Below are 20,377 nucleotides of genomic sequence, written 5' to 3' on the forward strand. Positions count from 1 at the left end.
GGCATGCAGGTACAGCAGGCGGTTAAGAAAGCAAATGGCATGTTGGCCTTCATAGCAAGGGGATTTGAGTACAGGGGCAGGGAGGTGTTACTACAGTTGTACACACCTGGAGTATTGTGTACAGTTTTGGTCTCCTAACTTGAGGAAGGACATTCTTGCTATTGAGGGAGTGCAGCGAAGGTTCACCAGACTGATTCCCGGGATGGCGGGACTGACATATCAAGAAAGACTGGATCAACTGGGCTTATATTCACTGGAGTTCAGAAGAATGAGAGGGGATCTCATCGAAACATTTAAAATTCTGATGGGTTTAGACAGGTTAGATGCAGGAAGAATGTTCCCAATGTTGGGGAAGTCCAGAACCAGGGGTCACAGTCTAAGGATAAGGGGTAAGCCATTTAGGACCGAGATGAGGAGAAACTTCTTCACCCAGAGAGTGGTGAACCTGTGGAATTCTCTACCACAGAAAGTTGTTGAGGCCAATTCACTAAATATATTCAAAAAGGAGTTAGATGTAGCCCTTACTACTAAGGGGATCAAGGGGTATGGCGAGAAAGCAGGAATGGGGTACTGAAGTTGCAAGTTCAGCCATGAACTCATTGAATGGCGGTGCAGGCTCGAAGGGCCGAATGGCCTACTCTTGCACCTATTTTCTATGTTTCTATGTTTCAGATGGGAGAAGGTCACCTAGGAAGTTAAATGCAACATTACATTTTATTCTGTTACTTTGAATCATTCAGTCAACAAATATAAGAGCTATCTTTTTCAATTTTTACTTGAGGTTTGGCACTTTCAGCATCAAGCTGTCAAAGACTGACCCATACTATGTATTGGTACTGTATCTATATATATATATATATATGTTTATATATGTGTGCAATCAGCTTCTGACCATGTGCAGGAAAAAATATCCCGGGGTGTTTAATACAAACAGGTATTCTCCTAAATAGCATTTGATAAGTTGCCACATAAAAGCTTGCTGTGCATAGTGTTGGGGGTAATATATTAGCATGGATAGAGGATTGGTTAACAGACAGAAAACAGAGAGTAGAAATAAAAGGGTCATTTTCTGGTTGGCAGGCTGTAACTAGTGGGGTGCCACAAAGATTAGTGCTTGAGGCTCAGCTATTTACAATCTATATTTATGATTTCGATGAAGGGACCGAGTGCAATGTATCCAAGTTTGCTGACGATACAAGGCTAAGTGGGAACGTAAGCTGTGAGGAGGACACAAAGAGCCTGAAAGGGATCTAGACAGGTTCAGTGAGTAGACAATAAGGTGGCAGATAGATTACAATGTGGGGAAATGTGAGGTTATTCACATTGGTAGGAGGAATAGAAAAACACAATTTTTTTAAATGGTGAGAAACTATTACATTTTGGCGTTTAGAGAGATGTATAGGAAACACAGAACACTAGCATGCAGGTACTGCACGCAGTTAGGAAGGCAAATGGCATGTTGGCCCTTATTGCAAGGGATTGGAGTAGAAGTGTAAGGAAGTCTTATTCTAATTGTACAGGGCTTTGATGAGACCACACCTGGAGTACTGTGCACAGTTTTGGTCTCCTTGTCTAAGGAAGGACATACATGCCTTCGAGATGGTTGTAACGAAGGTTCACTAAAGTGATGGGATGTTATCCTATGAGGAGAGATTGAGTAGATTGGGCCTATACCCCCGAGTTTAAAAGAATGAGAGGTGATCTCATTGAAATGTGTAAGATTCTGAGGAGGATTAACAGGGTCGATGCTGAGAGGTTGTTTCCCCCTGTCTGTCGAGTCGAGAACTAGGGGGCACAGTCTCAGGATAAGGGGTCGGCCATTTAGGACTGAGATGATGAGCAATTTCTTCACTCAGAGGGTTGTGAATCTTTGGACTTCATTACCCCAAAGGCCTGTGGATGCTCAATCACTGAGTATACTCAAGGCTGAGATAGATAGACTTTTATACTCTCGAGGAATCAAGGGATATGGGGATCGGGCGGGAAAGTGGATTTGTGGTCGAAGATCAAGAATGATCTTATTGAACGGCAGAGCAGCGTCGAGTGGCCATATGCCTGCTCCTGCTCTTAATTCTTATGTTTTTATGTTCTTTGAGGAAATTAGTTGATTTTCAGAATTTCAGATAAATAAAAGTATTGAGAAAACTTTGAGGCCGAAATTGTCCTCCGCCCGAAACGGGGCACACCTACCGATTTTGAAAGGTCCCGTGCATTGGGGTCTTGGTAGGGATTTTTGGAGCGGGGCGGAAGTGAGGTCGGGTTGGAGTGGGTGACGCTTCAAGTTATCAGTGCCGTGCTGATGATGTCATTGTGCAGGCGCGTCACAGCATCACAACGTCCCTCACCTTTGGTTAAAGGGGAGGGCCGCTGCGAACTCTGCAGCCGCTTTAGTGGTAAACACTGGGCCACCAGGGAGGGTTTCAGCCAGGCCAGTGGCCTGGCACCCAAGATGGGGTGCCAGGCTGTCTTGGCGGTCTGGTTGAAGCCACGGGCATAATTGTCTGCCCGGCCTGGCAGTCGCCCAGCCTCAGAAAGGGTACCAACAGCAAAAGCTGTTAGTGGCCTCGACCGGCGGTGATGCCGCTCCCACGGGGCAATGTTTCAAAGGGACAATTTCCCGTGGCGCAACTTCGGAAAGGGGTCGTTGCTGGTCGGTAAGGGGTCGGTGCGTGCATGACGCAGTGGGAAAACAGGCGGGGCGGTCCCTACACCGCTCCACAACTGAAGGAGGACAATATCCAAAATGGTGGCCTCGCCAAGGCGACTCGCCGTCCAATCCACACCAACCCATGGCCGCCACTTTCAGGCAGGCATGGGCCTTATAGAAAGGGGCAATTTTGGCCCCTTTAACTCGAACAATTAAACACGTTGCAATGAAAGGTCAAGTTTTACATCAGTAAGAAAGATAATTTAAATATTGTCAATTTTATTCCTTCCTCATCATCATCATAGGCAGTCCCTCGAAATCAAGGAAGACTTGCTTCCACTCTAAAAGTGAGTTCTCAGGTGACTGTACAGTCCAATACGAGAATTACAGTCTCTGTCACAGTCGTTGAAGGGAAGGATGGATGGGCGGTCTGGTTTTCTGCACGCTCCTTCCGCTGTCAGCGTTTGGTTTCTGCATGCTCTCGGTGACGAGACTCGAAGTGCTCAGCGCCCTCCCGGATGCTCTTCCTCCACTTAGGGTGGTCTTGGGCCAGGGATTCCCAGGTGCCGGTGGGGATGTTGCACTTTATCAAGGAGGCTTTGAAGGTGTCCTTGAAACGTTTCCTCTGCCCACCTGGGGCTCGCTTGCCGTGTAGGAGTTCCGATTAGAGCGCTTACTTTGGGTGTCACGTGTTGGGCATGCGGACGATGTGGCCCACCCAACAGAGCTGGTCGAGTGTGGTCAGTGCTTCGATGCTGGGGATGTTGGCCTGATCAAGAACACTGATGTTGGTGTGTCTGTCCTCCCAGGTGATGTGCAGGATCTTGCGCAGGCAGCGCTGGTGGTACTAGGTAGATAGGGGAATAGATAGACGTTTCTGCGGCCACAACCGAGACTCCAGGATGGTATGTTGCCTCCCTGGTGCAAGGGACAAGGATGTCTCGGAGTGGGTGCAGGACATTTTGAAGAGGGAGGGTGAACAGCCAGTTGTCGTGGTGCATTTAGGTACCAACGATATAGGTAAAAAAGATGGGATGAGGTCCTACAAGACGAATTTAGGGAGCTAGGAGCTAAATGAAAAAGTAGGACCTCAAAAGTAATAATGTCAGGATTGCTATCAGTGCCACGTGCTCATCAGAATAGGAATCGCAGGACAGCTCAGCTGAATACTTGAGGAGTGGTGGGATTCAAATTCCTGGAACATTGGAACCGGTTCTGGGGGAGGTGGGACCAGTACAAACCGGACAGTCTGCATCTTGGCAGGACTGGAACCAATATCCGAGGGGGAGTGTTTGCTAGTGCTGTTGGGGAGGAGTTAAATTGGCACATTGGTACCAACGACATAGGTAAAAAAAAGGGATGAGTTCCTACGAAACGAATTTAAGGAGCTAGGAGCTAAATTAAAAAGTAGGACCTCAAAAGTAGTAATCTCGGGATTGTTACCAGTGCCACGTGCTAGTCAGAGTAGGAATCGCAGGATAGCGCTGATGAATACGTGGCTTGAGCAGTGGTGCAGCAGGGAGGGATGCAAATTCCTGGGGCATTGGAACCGGTTCTGGGGGAGGTGGGACCAGTACAAACCGGACGGTCTGCATGTGGGCAGGACCGGAACCAATGTCCTAGGGGGAGTGTTTGCTAGTGCTGTTGGGGAGGAGTTAAACTAATATGGCAGGGGGATGGGAACCAATGCAGGGAGACAGAGGGAGACAAAAAGGAGGCAAAAGCAAAAGACAGAAAGGAGATGAGGAAAAGTGGAGGGCAGAGAAACCAAAGGCAAAGAACAAAAAGGGCCACTGTACAGCAAAATTCTAAAAGGACAAAGGGTGTTAAAAAAACAAGCCTGAAGGCTTTGTGTCTTAATGCAAGGAGTATCCACAATAAGGTGGATGAATTAACTGTGCAAATAGATGTTAAAAAATATGATGTGATTGGGATTACGGAGACGTGGCTCCAGGATGATCAGGGCTGGGAACTCAACATCCAGGGGTATTCAACATTCAGGAAGGATAGAATAAAAGGAAAAGGAGGTTGGGTAGCATTGCTGGTTAAAGAGGAGATTAATGCAATATTTAGGAAAGACATTAGCTTGGATGATGTGGAATCTATATGGGTAGAGCTGCAGAACACCAAAGGGCAAAAAACGTTAGTGGGAGTTGTGTACAGACCTCCAAACGTAGTAGTGATGTTGGGGAGGGCATCAAACAGGAAATTAGGGGTGCATGCAATAAAGGTGCAGCAGTTATAATGGGTGACTTTAATATGCACATAGATTGGGCTAGCCAAACTGGAAGCAATACGGTGGAGGAGGATTTCCTGGAGTGCATAAGGGATGGTTTTCTAGACCAATATGTCGAGGAACCAACTAGGGGGGAGGCCATCTTAGACTGGGTGTTGTGTAATGAGAGAGGATTAATTAGCAATCTCATTGTGCGAGGCCCCTTGGGGAAGAGTGACCATGATATGGTGGAATTCTGCATTAGGATGGAGAATGAAACAGTTAATTCAGAGACCATGGTCCAAAATTTAAAGAAGGGTAACTTTGAAGGTATGAGGCGTGAATTGGCTAGGATAGATTGGCGAATGATACTTAAGGGGTTGACTGTGGATGGGAAATGGCAGACATTTAGAGACTGCATGGATGAACTACAACAATTGTACATTCCTGTCTGGCGTAAAAATAAAAAAGGGAAGGTGGATCAACCGTGGCTATCAAGGGAAATCAGGGGTAGTATTAAAGCCAAGGAAGTGGCATACAAATTGGCCAGAAATAGCAGCGAACCCGGGGACTGGGAGAAATTTAGAACTCAGCAGAGGAAAACAAAGGGTTTGATTAGGGCAGGGAAAATGAAGTACGAGAAGAAGCTTGCAGGGAACATTAAGGCGGATTGCAAAAGTTTCTACAGGTATGTAAAGACAAAAAGGTTAGTAAAGACAAACGTAGGTCCCCTGCAGTCAGAATCAGGGGAAGTCATAACGGGGAACAAAGAAATGGCAGACCAATTGAACAAGTACTTTGGTTCGGTATTCACTAAGGAGGACACCAACAACCTTCCGGATATAAAAGGGGTCAGAAGGTCTAGTAAGGAGGAGGAACTGAGGGAAATCTTTATTAGTCGGGAAATTGTGTTGGGGAAATTGATGGGATTGAAGGCCGATAAATCCCCAGGGCCTGATGGACTGCATCCCAGAGTACTTAAGGAGGTGGCCTTGGAAATAGCGGATGCATTGACAGTCATTTTCCAACATTCCATTGACTCTGGATCTGTTCCTATCGAGTGGACGGTAGCCAATGTAACCCCACTTTTTAAAAAAGGAGGGAGAAGAGAAAACAGGGAATACTGACCTCAGTAGTGGGTAAAATGGTGGAATCAATTATTAAGGATGCCATAGCAGCGCATTTGGAAAATGGTGACATGATAGGTCCAAGTCAGCATGGATTTGTGAAAGAGAAATCATGCTTGACAAATCTTCTGGAATTTTTTGAGGATGTTTCCAGTAAAGTGGACAAAGGAGAACCAGTTGATGTGGTATATTTGGACTTTCAGAAGGCTTTCGACAAGATCCCACACAAGAGATTAATGTGCAAAGTTAAAGCACATGGGATTGGGGGTAGTGTGCTGACGTGGATTACGAACTGGTTGTCAGACAGGAAGCAAAGAGAAGGAGTAAATGGGTACTTTTCAGAATGGCAGGCAGTGACTAGTGGGGTACCGCAAGGTTCTGTGCTGGGGCCCCAGCTGTTTACATTGTACATTAATGATTTAGACGAGGGGATTAAATGTAGTATCTCCAAATTTGCGGATGACACTAAGTTGGGTGGCAGTGTGAGCTGCGAGGAGGATGCTATGAGGCTGCAGAGTGACTTGGATAGGTTAGGTGAGTGGGCAAATGAATGGCAGATGAAGTATAATGTGGATAAATGTGAGGTTATCCACTTTGGTGGTAAAAACAGAGAGACAGACTATTATCTGAATGGTGACAGATTAGGACAAGGAAAGGTGCAACGAGACCTGGGTTTCACGGTACATCAGTCATTGAAGGTTGGCATGCAGGTACAGCAGGCGGTTAAGAAAGCAAATGGCATGTTGGCCTTCATAGCGAGGGGATTTGAGTACAGGGGCAGGGAGGTGTTACTACAGTTGTACACACCTGGAGTATTGTGTACAGTTTTGGTCTCCTAACTTGAGGAAGGACATTCTTGCTACTGAGGGTGTGCAGCGAAGATTCACCAGACTGATTCCCGGGATGGTGGGACAGACCTATCAAGAAAGACTGGATCAACTGGGCTTGTATTCACTGGAGTTCAGAAGAATGAGAGGGGACCTCATAGAAACGTTTAAAATTCTGACGTGTTTAGACAGGTTAGATGCAGGAAGAATGTTCCCAATGTTGGGGAAGTCCAGAACCAGGGGGTCACAGTCTAAGGATAAGGGGTAAGCCATTTAGGACCGAGATGAGGAGAAACTTATTCACCCAGAGAATGGTGAACCTGTGGAATTCTCTACCACAGAAGGTAGTTGAGGCCAATTCACTAAATATATTCAAAAGGGAGTTAGATGAAGTCCTTACTACTCGGGGGATCAAGGGGTATGGCGAGAAAGCAGGAAGGGGGTACTGTAGTTTCATGTTCAGCCATGAACTCATTGAATGGTGGTGCAGGCTAGAAGGGCTGAATGGCCTGCTCCTGCACCTATTTTCTATGTTTTTATGTTTCTATTCGGAATAAGGTGAAAGAATTAACTGCGCAGATAGCAGTTGACGGATATGATGTAATTGGCTTCACAGAGACCTAGGGTTGGAAATCGGTGGTTAGTGGTGTGCTACAGGGATTGGTGCTGGGACCACAACTGTTTACAATATACATAGATGACCTGGAAGAGGGGACAGAGTGTAGTGTATCAAAATTTTCAGATGAAACTAAGATTAGTGGGAAAGCGGGTTGTGTAGAGGACACAGAGAGGCTGCAATGAGATTGAGATCGGTTAAGCGAATGGGCTAAGGTTTGGCAGATGGAATACAATGTCGGAAAATGTGAGGTCATCCACCTTGGAAAAAAAACAGTGAAAGGGAATATTATTTGAATGGGGAGAAATTACAACATGCTGCGGTGCAGAGGGACCTGGGGGTCCTTGTGCATGAAACTCTTTTTGAGTTTATCTGTAAAACAAAAAACATTAAACCGTGCCACCTGCCCTGGATGACACAGCAGACATTTACAAGGCCCTTTTTTTTTTTTCCTTTTTTGTGGCCCTTGTGCATGAAACTCTTTTTGGAGTTTATCTGCAAAACAAAAACATTAATCGGTAAAAAGTTAGTTTGCAGGTGCAGCAGGTAATCAGGAAGGTGAATGGAATGTTGGCCTTCATTGCGAGAGGGATGGAGTACAAAAGCAGGGAGGTCCTGCTGCAACTGCACAGGGTATTGGTGAGGCCGCACCTGGAGTACTGCATGCAGTTTTGGTCACCTTATTAAGGAAGGATATACTAGCTTTGGAGGGGGTACAGAGACGATTCACTCGGCTGATTCCGGAGATGAAACATAGAAACATAGAAAATAGGTGCAGGAATAGGCCATTCAGCCCTTCTAGCCTGCACCGCCATTCAATGAGTTCATGGCTGAACATGTAACTTCAGTACCCCCTTCCTGCTTTCTCGCCATACCCCTTGATCCCCCGAGTAGTAAGGACTTCATCTAACTCCCTTTTGAATATATTTAGTGAATTGGCCTCAACTACTTTCTGTGGTAGAGAATTCCACAGGTTCACCACTCTCTGGGTGAAGAAGTTTCTCCTCATCTCAGTCCCAAATGGCTTACCCCTTATCCTTAGACTGTGACCCCCTGGTTCTGGACTTCCCCAACATTGGGAACATTCTTCCTGCATCTAACCTGTCTAAACCCGTCAGAATTTTAAACGTTTCTATGAGGTCCCCTCTCATTCTTCTGAACTCCAGTGAATATAAGCCCAGTTGATCCAGTCTTTCTTGATAGGTCAGTCCCACCATCCCGGGAATCAGTCTGGTGAATCTTTGCTGCACTCTCTCAATAGCAAGAATGTCCTTCCTCAAGTTAGGAGACCAAAACTGTACACAATACTCCAGGTGTGGCCTCACCAAGGCCCTGTGCAACTGTAGCAACACCTCCCTGCCCCTGTACTCAAATCCCCTCACTATGAAGGCCAACATGCCATTTGCTTTCTTAACCGCCTGCTGTACCTGCATGCCAACCTTCAATGACTGATGTACCATGACACCCAGGTCTCGTTGCACCTCCCCTTTTCCTAATCTGTCACCATTCAGATAATAGTCTGTCTCTCTGTTTTTACCACCAAAGTGGATAACCTCACATTTATCCACATTATACTTCATCTGCCATGCATTTGCCCACTCACCTAACCTATCCAAGTCACCCTGCAGCCTCATAGCATCCTCCTCGCAGCTCACACTGCCACCCAACTTAGTGTGATCCGCAAATTTGGAGATACTACATTTAGTCCCCTCGTCTAAATCATTAATGTACAATGTAAACAGCTGGGGCCCCAGCACAGAACCTTGCGGTACCCCACTAGTCACTGCCTGCCATTCTGAAAAGTACCCATTTACTCCTACTCTTTGCTTCCTGTCTGACAACCAGTTCTCAATACATGTCAGCACACTACCCCCAATCCCATGTGCTTTAACTTTGCACATTAATCTCTTGTGTGGGACCTTGTCGAACGCCTTCTGAAAGTCTAAATATACCTCATCAACTGGTTCTCCCTTGTCCACTTTACTGGAAACATCCTCAAAAAATTCCAGAAGATTTGTCAAGCATGATTTCCCTTTCACAAATCCATGCTGACTTGGACCTATCATGTCACCATTTTCCAAATGCACTGCTATGACATCCTTAAAAATTGATTCCATCATTTTACCCACTACTGAGGTCAGGCTGACCGGTCTATAATTCCCTGTTTTCTCTCTCCCTCCTTTTTTAAAAAGTTGGTTTACATTGGCTATCCTCCACTCGATACGAACTGATCCAGAGTCAATGGAATGTTGGAAAATGATTGTCAATGCATCCGCTATTTCCAAGGCCACCTCCTTAAGTACTCTGGGATGCAGTCCATCAGGCCCTGGGGATTTATCGGCCTTCAATCCCATCAATTTCCCCAACACAATTTCCCAACTAATAAAGATTTCCCTCAGATCCTCCTCCTTACTAGACCCTCTGACCCCTCTTATATCCGGAAGGTTGTTGGTGTCCTCCTTAGTGAATACCGAACCAAAGTACTTGTTCAATTGGTCTGCCATTTCTTTGTTCCCCGTTATGACTACCCCTGATTCTGACTGCAGGGGACCTACGTTTGTCTTTACTAACCTTTTTGTCTTTACATACCTATAGAAACTTTTGCAATCCGCCTTAATGTTCCCTGCAAGCTTCTTCTCGTACTTCATTTTCCCTGCCCTAATCAAACTCTTTGTCCTCCTCTGCTGAGTTCTAAATTTCTCCCAGTCCCCGGGTTCGCTGCTATTACTGGTCAATTTGTATGCCACTTCCTTGGCTTTAATACTATCCCTGATTTCCCTTGATAGCCACGGTTGATCCACCTTCCCTTTTTTATTTTTACACCAGACAGGAATGTACAATTGTTGTAGTTCATCCATGCGGTCTCTAAATGTCTGCCATTGCCCATCCACAGTCAACCCCTTAAGTATCATTCGCCAATCTATCCTAGCCAATTCATGCCTCATACCTTCAAAGTTACCCTTCTTTAAGTTCTGGACCATGATCTCTGAATTAACTGTTTCATTCTCCATCCTAATGCAGAATTCCACCATATTATGGTCACTCTTCCCCAAGGGGCCTCGCACAATGAGATTGCTAATTAATCCTCTCTTATTACACAACACCCAGTCTAAGATGGCCTCCCCCCTAGTTGGTTCCTCGACATATTGGCCTAGAAAACCATCCCTAATGCACTCCAGGAAATCCTCCTCCACCGTATTGCTTCCAGTTTGGCTCGCCCAATCTATGTGCATATTAAAATCACCCATTATAACTGCTGCACCTTTATTGCATGCACCCCTAATTTCCTGTTTGATACCCTCCCCAACATCACTACTACTGTTTGGAGGTCTGTACACAACTCCCACTAACGTTTTTTGCCCTTTGGTGTTCTGCAGCTCTACCCATATAGATTCCACATCATCCAAGCTAATGTCCTTCCTAACTATTGCATTAATCTCCTCTTTAACCAGCAATGCTACCCCACCTCCTTTTCCTTTTATTCTATCCTTCCTGAATGTTGAATACCCCTGGATGTTGAGTTCCCAGCCCTGATCATCCTGGAGCCACGTCTCCGTAATCCCAATCACATCATATTTGTTAACATCTATTTGCACAGTTAATTCATCCACCTTATTGTGGATACTCCTTGCATTAAGACACAAAGCCTTCAGGCTTGTTTTTTTGACACCCTTTGTCCTTTTAGAATTTTGCTGTACAGTGGCCCTTTCTGTTCTTTGCCTTGGGTTTCTCTGCCCTCCACTTTTCCTCATCTCCTTTCTGTCTTTTGCTTTTGCCTCCTTTTTGTCTCCCTCTGTCTCCCTGAATTGGTTCCCATCCCCCTGCCATATTAGTTTAACTCCTCCCCAACAGCACTAGCAAACACTCCCCCTAGGACATTGGTTCCGGTCCTGCCCAGGTGCAGACCGTCCGGTTTGTACTGGTCCCACCTCCCCCAGAACCGGTTCCAATGCCCCAGGAATTTGCATTCCTCCCTGCTGCACCACTGCTCAAGCCACGTATTCATCTGCACTATCCTGCGATTCCTACTCTGAGATGGTTACCTTATGATAATAGATTGAGGAGACTGGGTCTTTACTCATTGGAGTTCAGAAGGATGAGGAGTGATCTTATAGAAACATTTAAAATAATGTAAGGGATAGACAAGATGGAGGCAGAGAGGTTGTTTCCACTGGTCGGGGGGACTAGAACTCGGGGGCACAGCCTCAAAATACGGGGGAGCCAATTTAAAACCGAGTTGAGAAAGAATTTCTTCTCCCAGAGGGTTGTGAATCTGTGGAATTCTTTGCGCAAAGAAGCAGTTGAGGCTAGCTCATTGAATGTATTCAAATCACAGATAGATAGATTTTTAACCAATAAGGGAATTAAGGGTTATGGGGAGCGGATGGGTAAGTGGAGCTGAGTCCACGGCCAGATCAGCCATGATCTTGTTGAATGGCGGAGCAGGCTCGAGGGGCTAGATGGCCTACTCCTGTTCCTAATTCTTATGTTCTTATCTTCTTATGAGACATGGCTCCAGGGTGACCAAGGCTGGAAACTCAACATCCAGGGGTATTCAACATTTAGGAAGGATGGACAGAAAGGAAAAGGAGGCGGGGTGGCGTTGCTGGTTAAAGAGGAAATTAATGCAATAGTAAGGAAGGACATTAGCCTGGATGATGTGGAATCAGTATGGGTGGAGCTACGGAATACCAAAGGGCAGAAAACGCTCGTGGGATTTGTGTACAGACCACCAAGCAGTAGTAGTGAGGTTCGGGATAGCATCAAACAAGAAATTAGGGATGCGTGCAATAAAGGTACAGCAGTCATCATGGGCGACTTTAATCTGCATATTGATTGGGCTAACCAAACTGATAGCAATGCGGTGGAGGAGGATTTCCTGGAGTGTATTAGGGATGGTTTTCTAGACCAATATGTCGAGGAACCAACTCGAGGGCTCGCCATCCTAGACTGGGTGATGTGTAATGAGAAAGGACTAATGAGCAATCTTGTTTTGCGAGGCCCCTTGGGAAAGAGTGACCATAATATGGCAGAGTTGTTTATTAAGATGGAGGGTGACAAAGTTAATTCAGAGACTAGGGTCCTGAACTTACGGAAAGGTAACTTTGATGGTATGAGACGTGAATTGGCGAGGATAGACTCGCGAGTGATACTTAAAGGGTTGACGGTGGATAGGCAATGGCAAACATTTAAAGATCACATGGATGAACTTCAACAATTGTACATCCCTGTCTGGAGTAAAAATAAAACGGGGAAGGTGGCTCAACCGTGGCTAACAAGGGAAATTAAGGATAGTGTTAAATCCAAGGAAGAGGCATATAAATTGGCCAGAAAAAGCAGCAAATCTGAGGACTGCGAGAAAGTTAGAATTCAGCAGAGGAGGACAAAGGGTTTAATTAGGAGGGGGAAATAGCATATCAGAGGAAGCTTGCTGGGAACAGAAAAATTGACTGCAAAAACTTCATAGATATCCAAAGAGAAAAAGATTAGTGAAGTCAAACGTATGTCCCTTGCAGTCAGATTCAGGTGAATTTATAATGTGGAGCAATGAAATGGCGAACCAGTTAAACAAATACTTTGATTCTGTCTTCACGAATGAAGACACAGATTACCTTCTGGAAATACTAGGGGTTCGAGGGTCTAGTGAGAAGGAGGAACTGAAGGCTATCCTTATTGGGCAGAAAATTGTGTTCGGGAAATTGATGGGATTGAAGGCCGATAAATCCCTGGGGCCTGATAGTCTGCATCCCAAAGTACTTCGGGAAGTGGCCCTAGAAATAGTGGATGCATTGGTGATTATTTTCCAACAGTCTATCAACTCTGGATCAGTTCCTATGGACTGGAGGGTAGCTAATGCACCACCACTTTTTAAGAAAGGAGGGAGAGAGAAAATGGGTAATTATAGACCGGTTAGCCTGACATCAGTAGTGGGGAAAATGTTGGAATCAATTATTAAAGATAAAATAGCAGCACATTTGGAAAGCAGTGACGGGATCGGTCCAAGTCAGCATGGATTTATGAACGGGAAATCCAGCTTGACAAATCTTCTAGAATTTTTTGAGGATGTAACTAATAGAGTCGACAAAGGCGAACCAGTGGATGTGGTGTATTTGGACTTTCAAAAGGCTTTTGACAAGGTCCCACACAAGAGATTAGTGTGCAAAATTAAAGCACATGGTATTGGTGGTAATGTACTGACATGGATAGAGAACTGGTTGGCAGACAGGAAGCAGAGAGTCGGGATAAACGCTCCTTTTCAGAATGGCAGGCAGTGACTAGTGGGGTGCCGCAGGCCTCAGTGCTGGGACCCCAGCTATTTACAATATACATTATCGATTTAGATGAAGGAATTGAGTGTAATATCTCCAAGATTGCAGATGACACTAAACTGGGTTGCGGTGTGAGCTGTGAGGAGGACGCTAAAAGGCTGCAGGGTGACTTGGACAGGTTAGGTGAGTAGGCAAATGCATGGCAGATGCAGCATAATGTGGATAAATGTGAGGTTATCCACTTTGGTGGCAGAAACACGAAGGCAGAATATTATCTGAATGGCGGCAGATTAGGAAAAGGGGAGATGCAACGAGACCTGGATGTCATGGTACATCAGTCATTGAAAGTGGGCATGCAGGTACAGCAGGCAGTGAAGAAGGCAAATGTCGTTTGGCCTTAATAGCTAGGGGATTTGAGTATCGGAGCAGGGAGATCTTACTGCAGTTGTATAGGGCCTTAGTGAGGCCTCACCTGGAATATTGTGTTCAGTTTTGGTCTCCTAATCTGAGGAAGGACATTCTTGCTATTGAGGGAGTGTAGTGAAGGTTCACCAGACTGATTCCCAGGATGGCAGGACTGACATATGAAGAAAGACTGGATCGACTGGGCCTGTATTCACTGGAGTTTAGAAGAATGAGAGGGGATCTCATAGAAACATATAAAATTCTGACGGGACTGGACAGGTTAGATGCAGGAAGAATGTTCCCGATGTTGGGGAAGTCCAGAACCAGGGGACATAGCCTAAGGATAAGGGCTAAGCCATTTAGGACTGACATGAGGAGAAATTTCTTCACTCAGAGAGTTGTTAACCTGTGCAATTCCCTACCGCAGAGAGTTGTTGATGCCAGTTCATTGGATATATTCAAGAGGGAGTTGGTTATGGCCCTTATGGCTAAAGGGATCAAGGGGTATGGAGAGAAAGCAGGAAAGGGGGACTGAGTGAATGATCAGCCATGATCTTATTGAATAGTGGTGCAGGCTCGAAGGGCTGAATGGCCTACTCCTGCACCTATTTTCTATGTTTCTATGTTTCTCCAGTGCTTTGAGATGACTATTGTATTTGGTCCATGTCTTTGAGACATGGACCTTATAGGAGGGCGGGTATCACTACTGCCCTTGGACCATAAGCTTGGTGCCAGATTTGAGGACCTAGTCTTCAAACACTCTCTTCCTCAGGCAACCGAAGGCTGCACTGGCATACTGGAGGCGGTGTTGGACCTCGTCGCCGATGTCAGCCCTTGCTGATAGTAGGCTCCCGGGGTATGGAAAATGGTCCACATTGTCCAAGGCCGCGCCGTGGATTTTGATAACCGGGGGCAGTGCTGTGAGGTGGGGTCAGGTTGGTGGAGGACCTTTGTCTTACGGATGTTTAGTACAAGGCTCATGCTTTCGTATGCGTCGGTCAAGATGTTGATGATGACTTGGAGTTCAGCTTCTGAATGTGCGCAGACGCAAGCGTCATTCGCGTACTGTCGTTCAATGACAGAGGATGGGACGACCTTGGATCTAGCCTGGAGGCAACGAAGGTTGAACAGGTTCCACTGGTTCTGTAGTTTAGTTCCACTCCAACGGGGATCTTGTTGAGTGTGAAGTGGAGCATGGCATCGCGGAAGATTGAGAAAAGGGTTGGGATGATGACGCAGCGCTGCTTGATCCCGGTCCGAACTTGGATTGGGTCTGTGGTGGATCCGTTGGTCAGGATCACGGCTTGTATGTCGTCGTGGAGCAGGCGGAGGATGGTGACAATCTTTTGGGGGGCAGCCGAAATGGAGAAGGACGCTCCATGGTCCCTCATGGTTGACAGGGTCAAATGTCTTTGTGAGGTCAGAGAAGGCCATGTACAAGGGTTGGTGCTGTTCCCTGCATTTCTCTTGTAGTTGTCGCGCTGTGAAGATCATGTCCGTTGTACCCCTTAGTATACGGAACTCGCATTGTGACTCTGGGAGGAGCTCTTCAGCCACAGGGAGAAGCCGGTTGAGGAAGATTCTTGCGATGACTTTCCCAGTGGCCAACAGCAGGGAGATCCTCTTTGTTGCCACAGTCAGATGTCCCCTTTTTTGAAGATGGTCATGATTACGGCACCTCTCAGATCTCCCGGCATGCTCTCCTCCTTCCAGAAAAGAACGATAAGGTCATGCATTTGTGCCAATACTGCTTCTCCGCCATACTTTAGTGCCTCAGTGGGGATTCCATCCGCTCCCGATGCCTTGTTATTCTTGAGCTGACGGATGGCCTTTTCTACCTCGTGCAAGGCTGGGGTTTTACTGAGCTGGTGGCGGGTAGCATGCTGCAGGATGGAATCGAGGATACTTGTGTCAAAGGCAGAGTCTCAATTAAGCAGATCTTCGAAGTGCTCCTTCCAACGGGTCCTGACTGCCTCAGTGTCCTTAATGAGTGTCTCCCTGTTCTTGGCCAGCAGTGGGGTTGGGGCCTTGGGTGCTTGGGCCATAGGTGGACTTGACTGCGGTGAAGAAATCTCGCATGTCATGGCTGTCGGCCAGCTGCTGGATCTCCTGTGCTTTCTCCATCCACCATCTATTCTTTAGGTCGCGGGTTTTTGGTTGGACCTCGGCCTTCAGCCGCCTGTAGAGCTGCTTTTGCTGTTCCCGAATTGGGTTGCTGCTTTAAGTACTCGCTCCTTCTGGTCATTCTCGTCAAACCAGTCCTGGTGTTTCCTGGTCGAGTGACCGAGCGTCTCTTTGCAGGCGCTGGTTATAGAGGCCTTGAGGGCAGACCAGGCGCTGTGGGCACTCTGCGTCTCGGGGTCATCGAGGGTCACCAGGTTGGCAGTGAGGCACTGGCTATATCGGGCTCTCTTAACTGGGCCTTTGAGTGCCCCGGCGTTGATTTTTCTGCGGCATTACTTCTGTTGCCATCGCCACTTTGGGGCTATATTAATATTCCTTCCTACCTTCTTCTTGACTCTTTGCTAGGCTATAGCCTGGCGGCCTCTGTCAACCTTTGATACCTCACGCAAATAGTTATGCTTCACTCTGAGCCCAGACAGTAAGTGTTGACAGGCTATTTGCCTGTGGGGAACTTCACAGCTAAGCACAATCTTGTCACATATGTCCACAGATGCACATTTTGAGTTAGTTGGACAGTAATTAGGGGCAGGAGCTCTTGGCACTAAGTAATGGTCCAGTGCATATTCACCATTATTGTTCTCTGCATTAACTCAGCTAGCTCAGAAACTTTTAACTTTAATGCTTTATTCTACAGCATTCAAAGACAACTCTCCGTCACAGTTTAAGTAAAGTGCAAACGCATTTAATGCTGCGAAAGAGATAAATTTATCTGCCTCGTATGTTTGACCCCATTGCTTCCCTAAAGTATATGTGTGTCTTCTTGCACCCAATCTCGGTCTCGATGCTTCCTCAGTGGGAGGAAGAAGTGAGCTGGTTAAGTGCTAGGTATTGGTGGAAGCCCTTTGCGAATGAAATGGCTCTCAACCTCCATAGGCTGGGGCAAAAGTTAGCGCTGCAGTTGGTGCCACCACAGCGGTGGTTGCTTGAGCGTTTGCTTTGCTGGTTCTATCATTTGGGTGAGGGGGAGGGGGAGGCATAGCGTGCTCCAGAGAGTCAGATGCTCCATCTGTGTCGAGTACATTCAGCTGCTTGCACTCCTTTGCTACATCCACTGATGTGTGTGGCAGCAGACCGCCACATACACGTTCCGGCTCACTCACAAGTTTTCCTTTATACCAGCCAGCTATACTGTTCAGCGCAGTGCTGAAGCTGTTTTTCATTGACACAAACTGAGTATAACTGATCTATATGATTCCATTTGTTTGTCTGCCCTTCAGCACTAACATGTCATCTCAATAACATAATTGTTTCACTCGACTTTAGCAAGGCTTATTAACCTTCAGACCACCTAAGATGAGATGTTCTTTTTGCATGTCTCATTACCTGACACACTGATGAATTATTTCAATATTTTGCACTTCATGAGTCAGCCAGGCATTTGTATATTGCTCCCCATTCATTAATTTTTTGCAGAAATAAATAAATCAATGAATGAGATGTAATGTACAAATGTTTAGCAGATCAATCTAATGGCATGACCGGATTAAACTTCAGCAGTCTGTCTACTAATTAGCTGAATAAACCAGCCATAGGCGCCAATCATAAACAAAATGATGAGGCTTCCCTTTGATAAATAAAGTAAATATGGCAGTGTTTTGTCTTACATTAATTGATTATTGAAAATGGTGAATTTTTTTTTAGTAATTATGATTAATACTTAAATAACTTAAAGTATTCTTTTACAGGATATGAACGACTACGCCCCTGAATTTAACAAGCCTGTCTACAAAGGGCTGGTGGCACCAGATGCCCTGAAGGGCAGCCTCATCACTATCGTTTCAGCTGAAGACAAGGACCCTCCTGTAAGTCACAGTGACTCTGCTAACCCACATTCTGAAAAGAGAAAATGTGTTCTGATATTTGCTGCAATCATGCAAAGCACGCTGAAAGTTACAATATATTTTTCTGGTGCACCTTGTGAGAACTTTTGCTATCCTTCTGATCCTATGTGAGATTATGCAACTGTTGTTGTTCAGTAACACTGCTCGATAGTGAGTTAAACATTCACCTACTTTAAAAAGACAATGGGTTTGAAATGACTCCTATTTTGCACCCTGTTAGTGTCTCTGGGGCCGGCGCTCAACAGGCGATGATGTAATCGGCACGCGCGCCGACCCCCTTTACGCCCCGCACCGACCCCTTTGCGGCCCACAGGAGAAATTGCCCCGTGGGCTGCGAGGCTGTCGTGGGCCGATGTCAGCGCCAGCTTGGTGGGGCGCTGGCATCCGCCAGAGTGCCCCTTAAAGGGGAGGCCGTGTGTGCCCCCCCCGGCCCGCCATTTTATTTTGTCGGCCGACTCTTCAGTTGGCTGGACAATGGCAACGCTCGACTCGACCGGGCCGCAATCATACGGCCTGGCACTCCCTTTCGGGTGCCGGGCCATTGGCTCAGTTGAGTGCATCCCTGGTGGTCCAGCTGCGGCCACTAAACGGCCTGCATAGTGCGCACCAGTCCTTCCCTTTAACTGATGGGGAGGGGTGTTGTCGCGTGTCGCCGCTACATGGAGCTCCTGCGCAGTGCTGATGCTCGTCCAACAAGCCAGAGTGCCTGAGACACAGTGCTCTGCCTCGTTTGAGGGGGCACAAAGCCCAACTGCATGCCGAGAGCGGGATTTCCGGCCCAGGCGGTAAAAGTCCCAGGCCCGGAAGGTTACCACTCCCAAATGGGAGCGGGACAATTTCGGCCCCAATATCTTGGACTTCCCCATCCTCCACCTGTATGTGTCATATTTACAACATATTTAAGAATTATGAAACGTTTTGATATTACTCATATTATGTCTGTAATGTACTTATGAATGACTCCACAAGGCAATGTGTTGTACTCAAACTGTAGTGACCTTAGTCCTTTATTTGTAACTCCAGAGTGAGACAGCCACATGGTGGCTCTCCTTTTATGCAGCCCCTGAAACCAGGGCAGGAAACCCCGGTCTCCACCAGTTGCACCCTCTAGTGGTGCCAGCATAGTATATACACAGTGTAAACCTCATTGATAGTACATCAGGTAAACAAGTCTCCATCTTATGCACCTATACAGTGACTACACAGAGAGTATATCTATAGTCTGCATATATAACAACTCATTTATGCTGGGGCTGATCACAATACCTCTCGCAATGTTGCTAGTGAGAGACCCAAACCATTTTGATGGGCCTCAATCTGCATTCAACCGGCATTCTGCCAGAGCGTTCCATGCACTGATAGACAGCTCGCCGTTTTGCAGGTTGGGAAATCTTATGGGCTGGCCACAGAACATAACCCTGCAGCAAGGATTAAACCGGAGAGCTGGGATGATCGAAATGGGCGACAAGAGGGCGGGTGGATTTCACAGCGAGGGACAGGGAGAGGAATTATGCTGATGCTGCTGCCCAAAGAGTGCCAAGTAAATGATGTCTTTATTATTCCTGGAGCTACTTCCAGTGATCCCTTTAAGGGTTACTGGTTGTCACCGTTCCCCGCTTTGTGTAGATGGTGAACCTGGCACCCAGCAGACATTGCATTTAACTGCACCAAAATGGCACTGGGTCCTAAGGGTGTTATAAGACACCCCCACTTAAACTGAGGCTTGCTCAAAAACGGCAGCGGGCAGGCCTCGAGTGGGAAGTCAGTGGTAAGTTTATTTTTGTATTTTGGTCTTATTACCATCTGTTCCTGCTGAAAATCAGGGTGGTTGATGGGCCAAAATTGGCGTCGCTGTATCGGGCAGATTTTCCTTTCTAGTGCATGGGCTCAAAGGCTTGGTGGGGCTGAAGAATTTGTCATAAATTTACTGGCATAGCAATGAGGAACCTAGATTAAACTGATTCCTGACATATAAAAATAATGCCCCCTTATTGACTAATAATTCTCACTGTTGAATTTTTGTAACTAGAATAATTTGGCAGATCATGGAAACCCCACTGTTGTCTGCTTCTTGGGGATTTTCAAGAGTGAGATTTATTTGATTTCATTTGACAAGAAATAGTCCATGTGAAAACTTTTCGATATTTAGTATCAAGTAGATCTTTATGAAATGATAAGACAATTCTTGCAACATGGAGTCATTTATTAGCTGATATTTCTACATTTGAGTTAGTAGCATTGCTTCA

General features: G+C 46.3%; 1 protein-coding gene across 1 annotated transcript in view; it reads left to right on the plus strand.

The window, feature by feature from the left end:
- The window catches only part of pcdh15b (protocadherin-related 15b), a 1,866,923-nt gene that overhangs the window by 1,542,777 nt on the left and 303,769 nt on the right, over window positions 1-20,377 (plus strand). Inside the window, exon 23 of the mRNA XM_070875055.1 lies at window positions 17,976-18,092. Coding sequence (XP_070731156.1) covers window positions 17,976-18,092 — 117 coding nt within the window. The remainder of the gene's footprint in view (window positions 1-17,975; window positions 18,093-20,377) is intronic.

Source organism: Pristiophorus japonicus, chromosome 3 (genome assembly GCF_044704955.1).
Source record: "Pristiophorus japonicus isolate sPriJap1 chromosome 3, sPriJap1.hap1, whole genome shotgun sequence".
Lineage (NCBI taxonomy): Eukaryota > Metazoa > Chordata > Chondrichthyes > Pristiophoridae > Pristiophorus > Pristiophorus japonicus.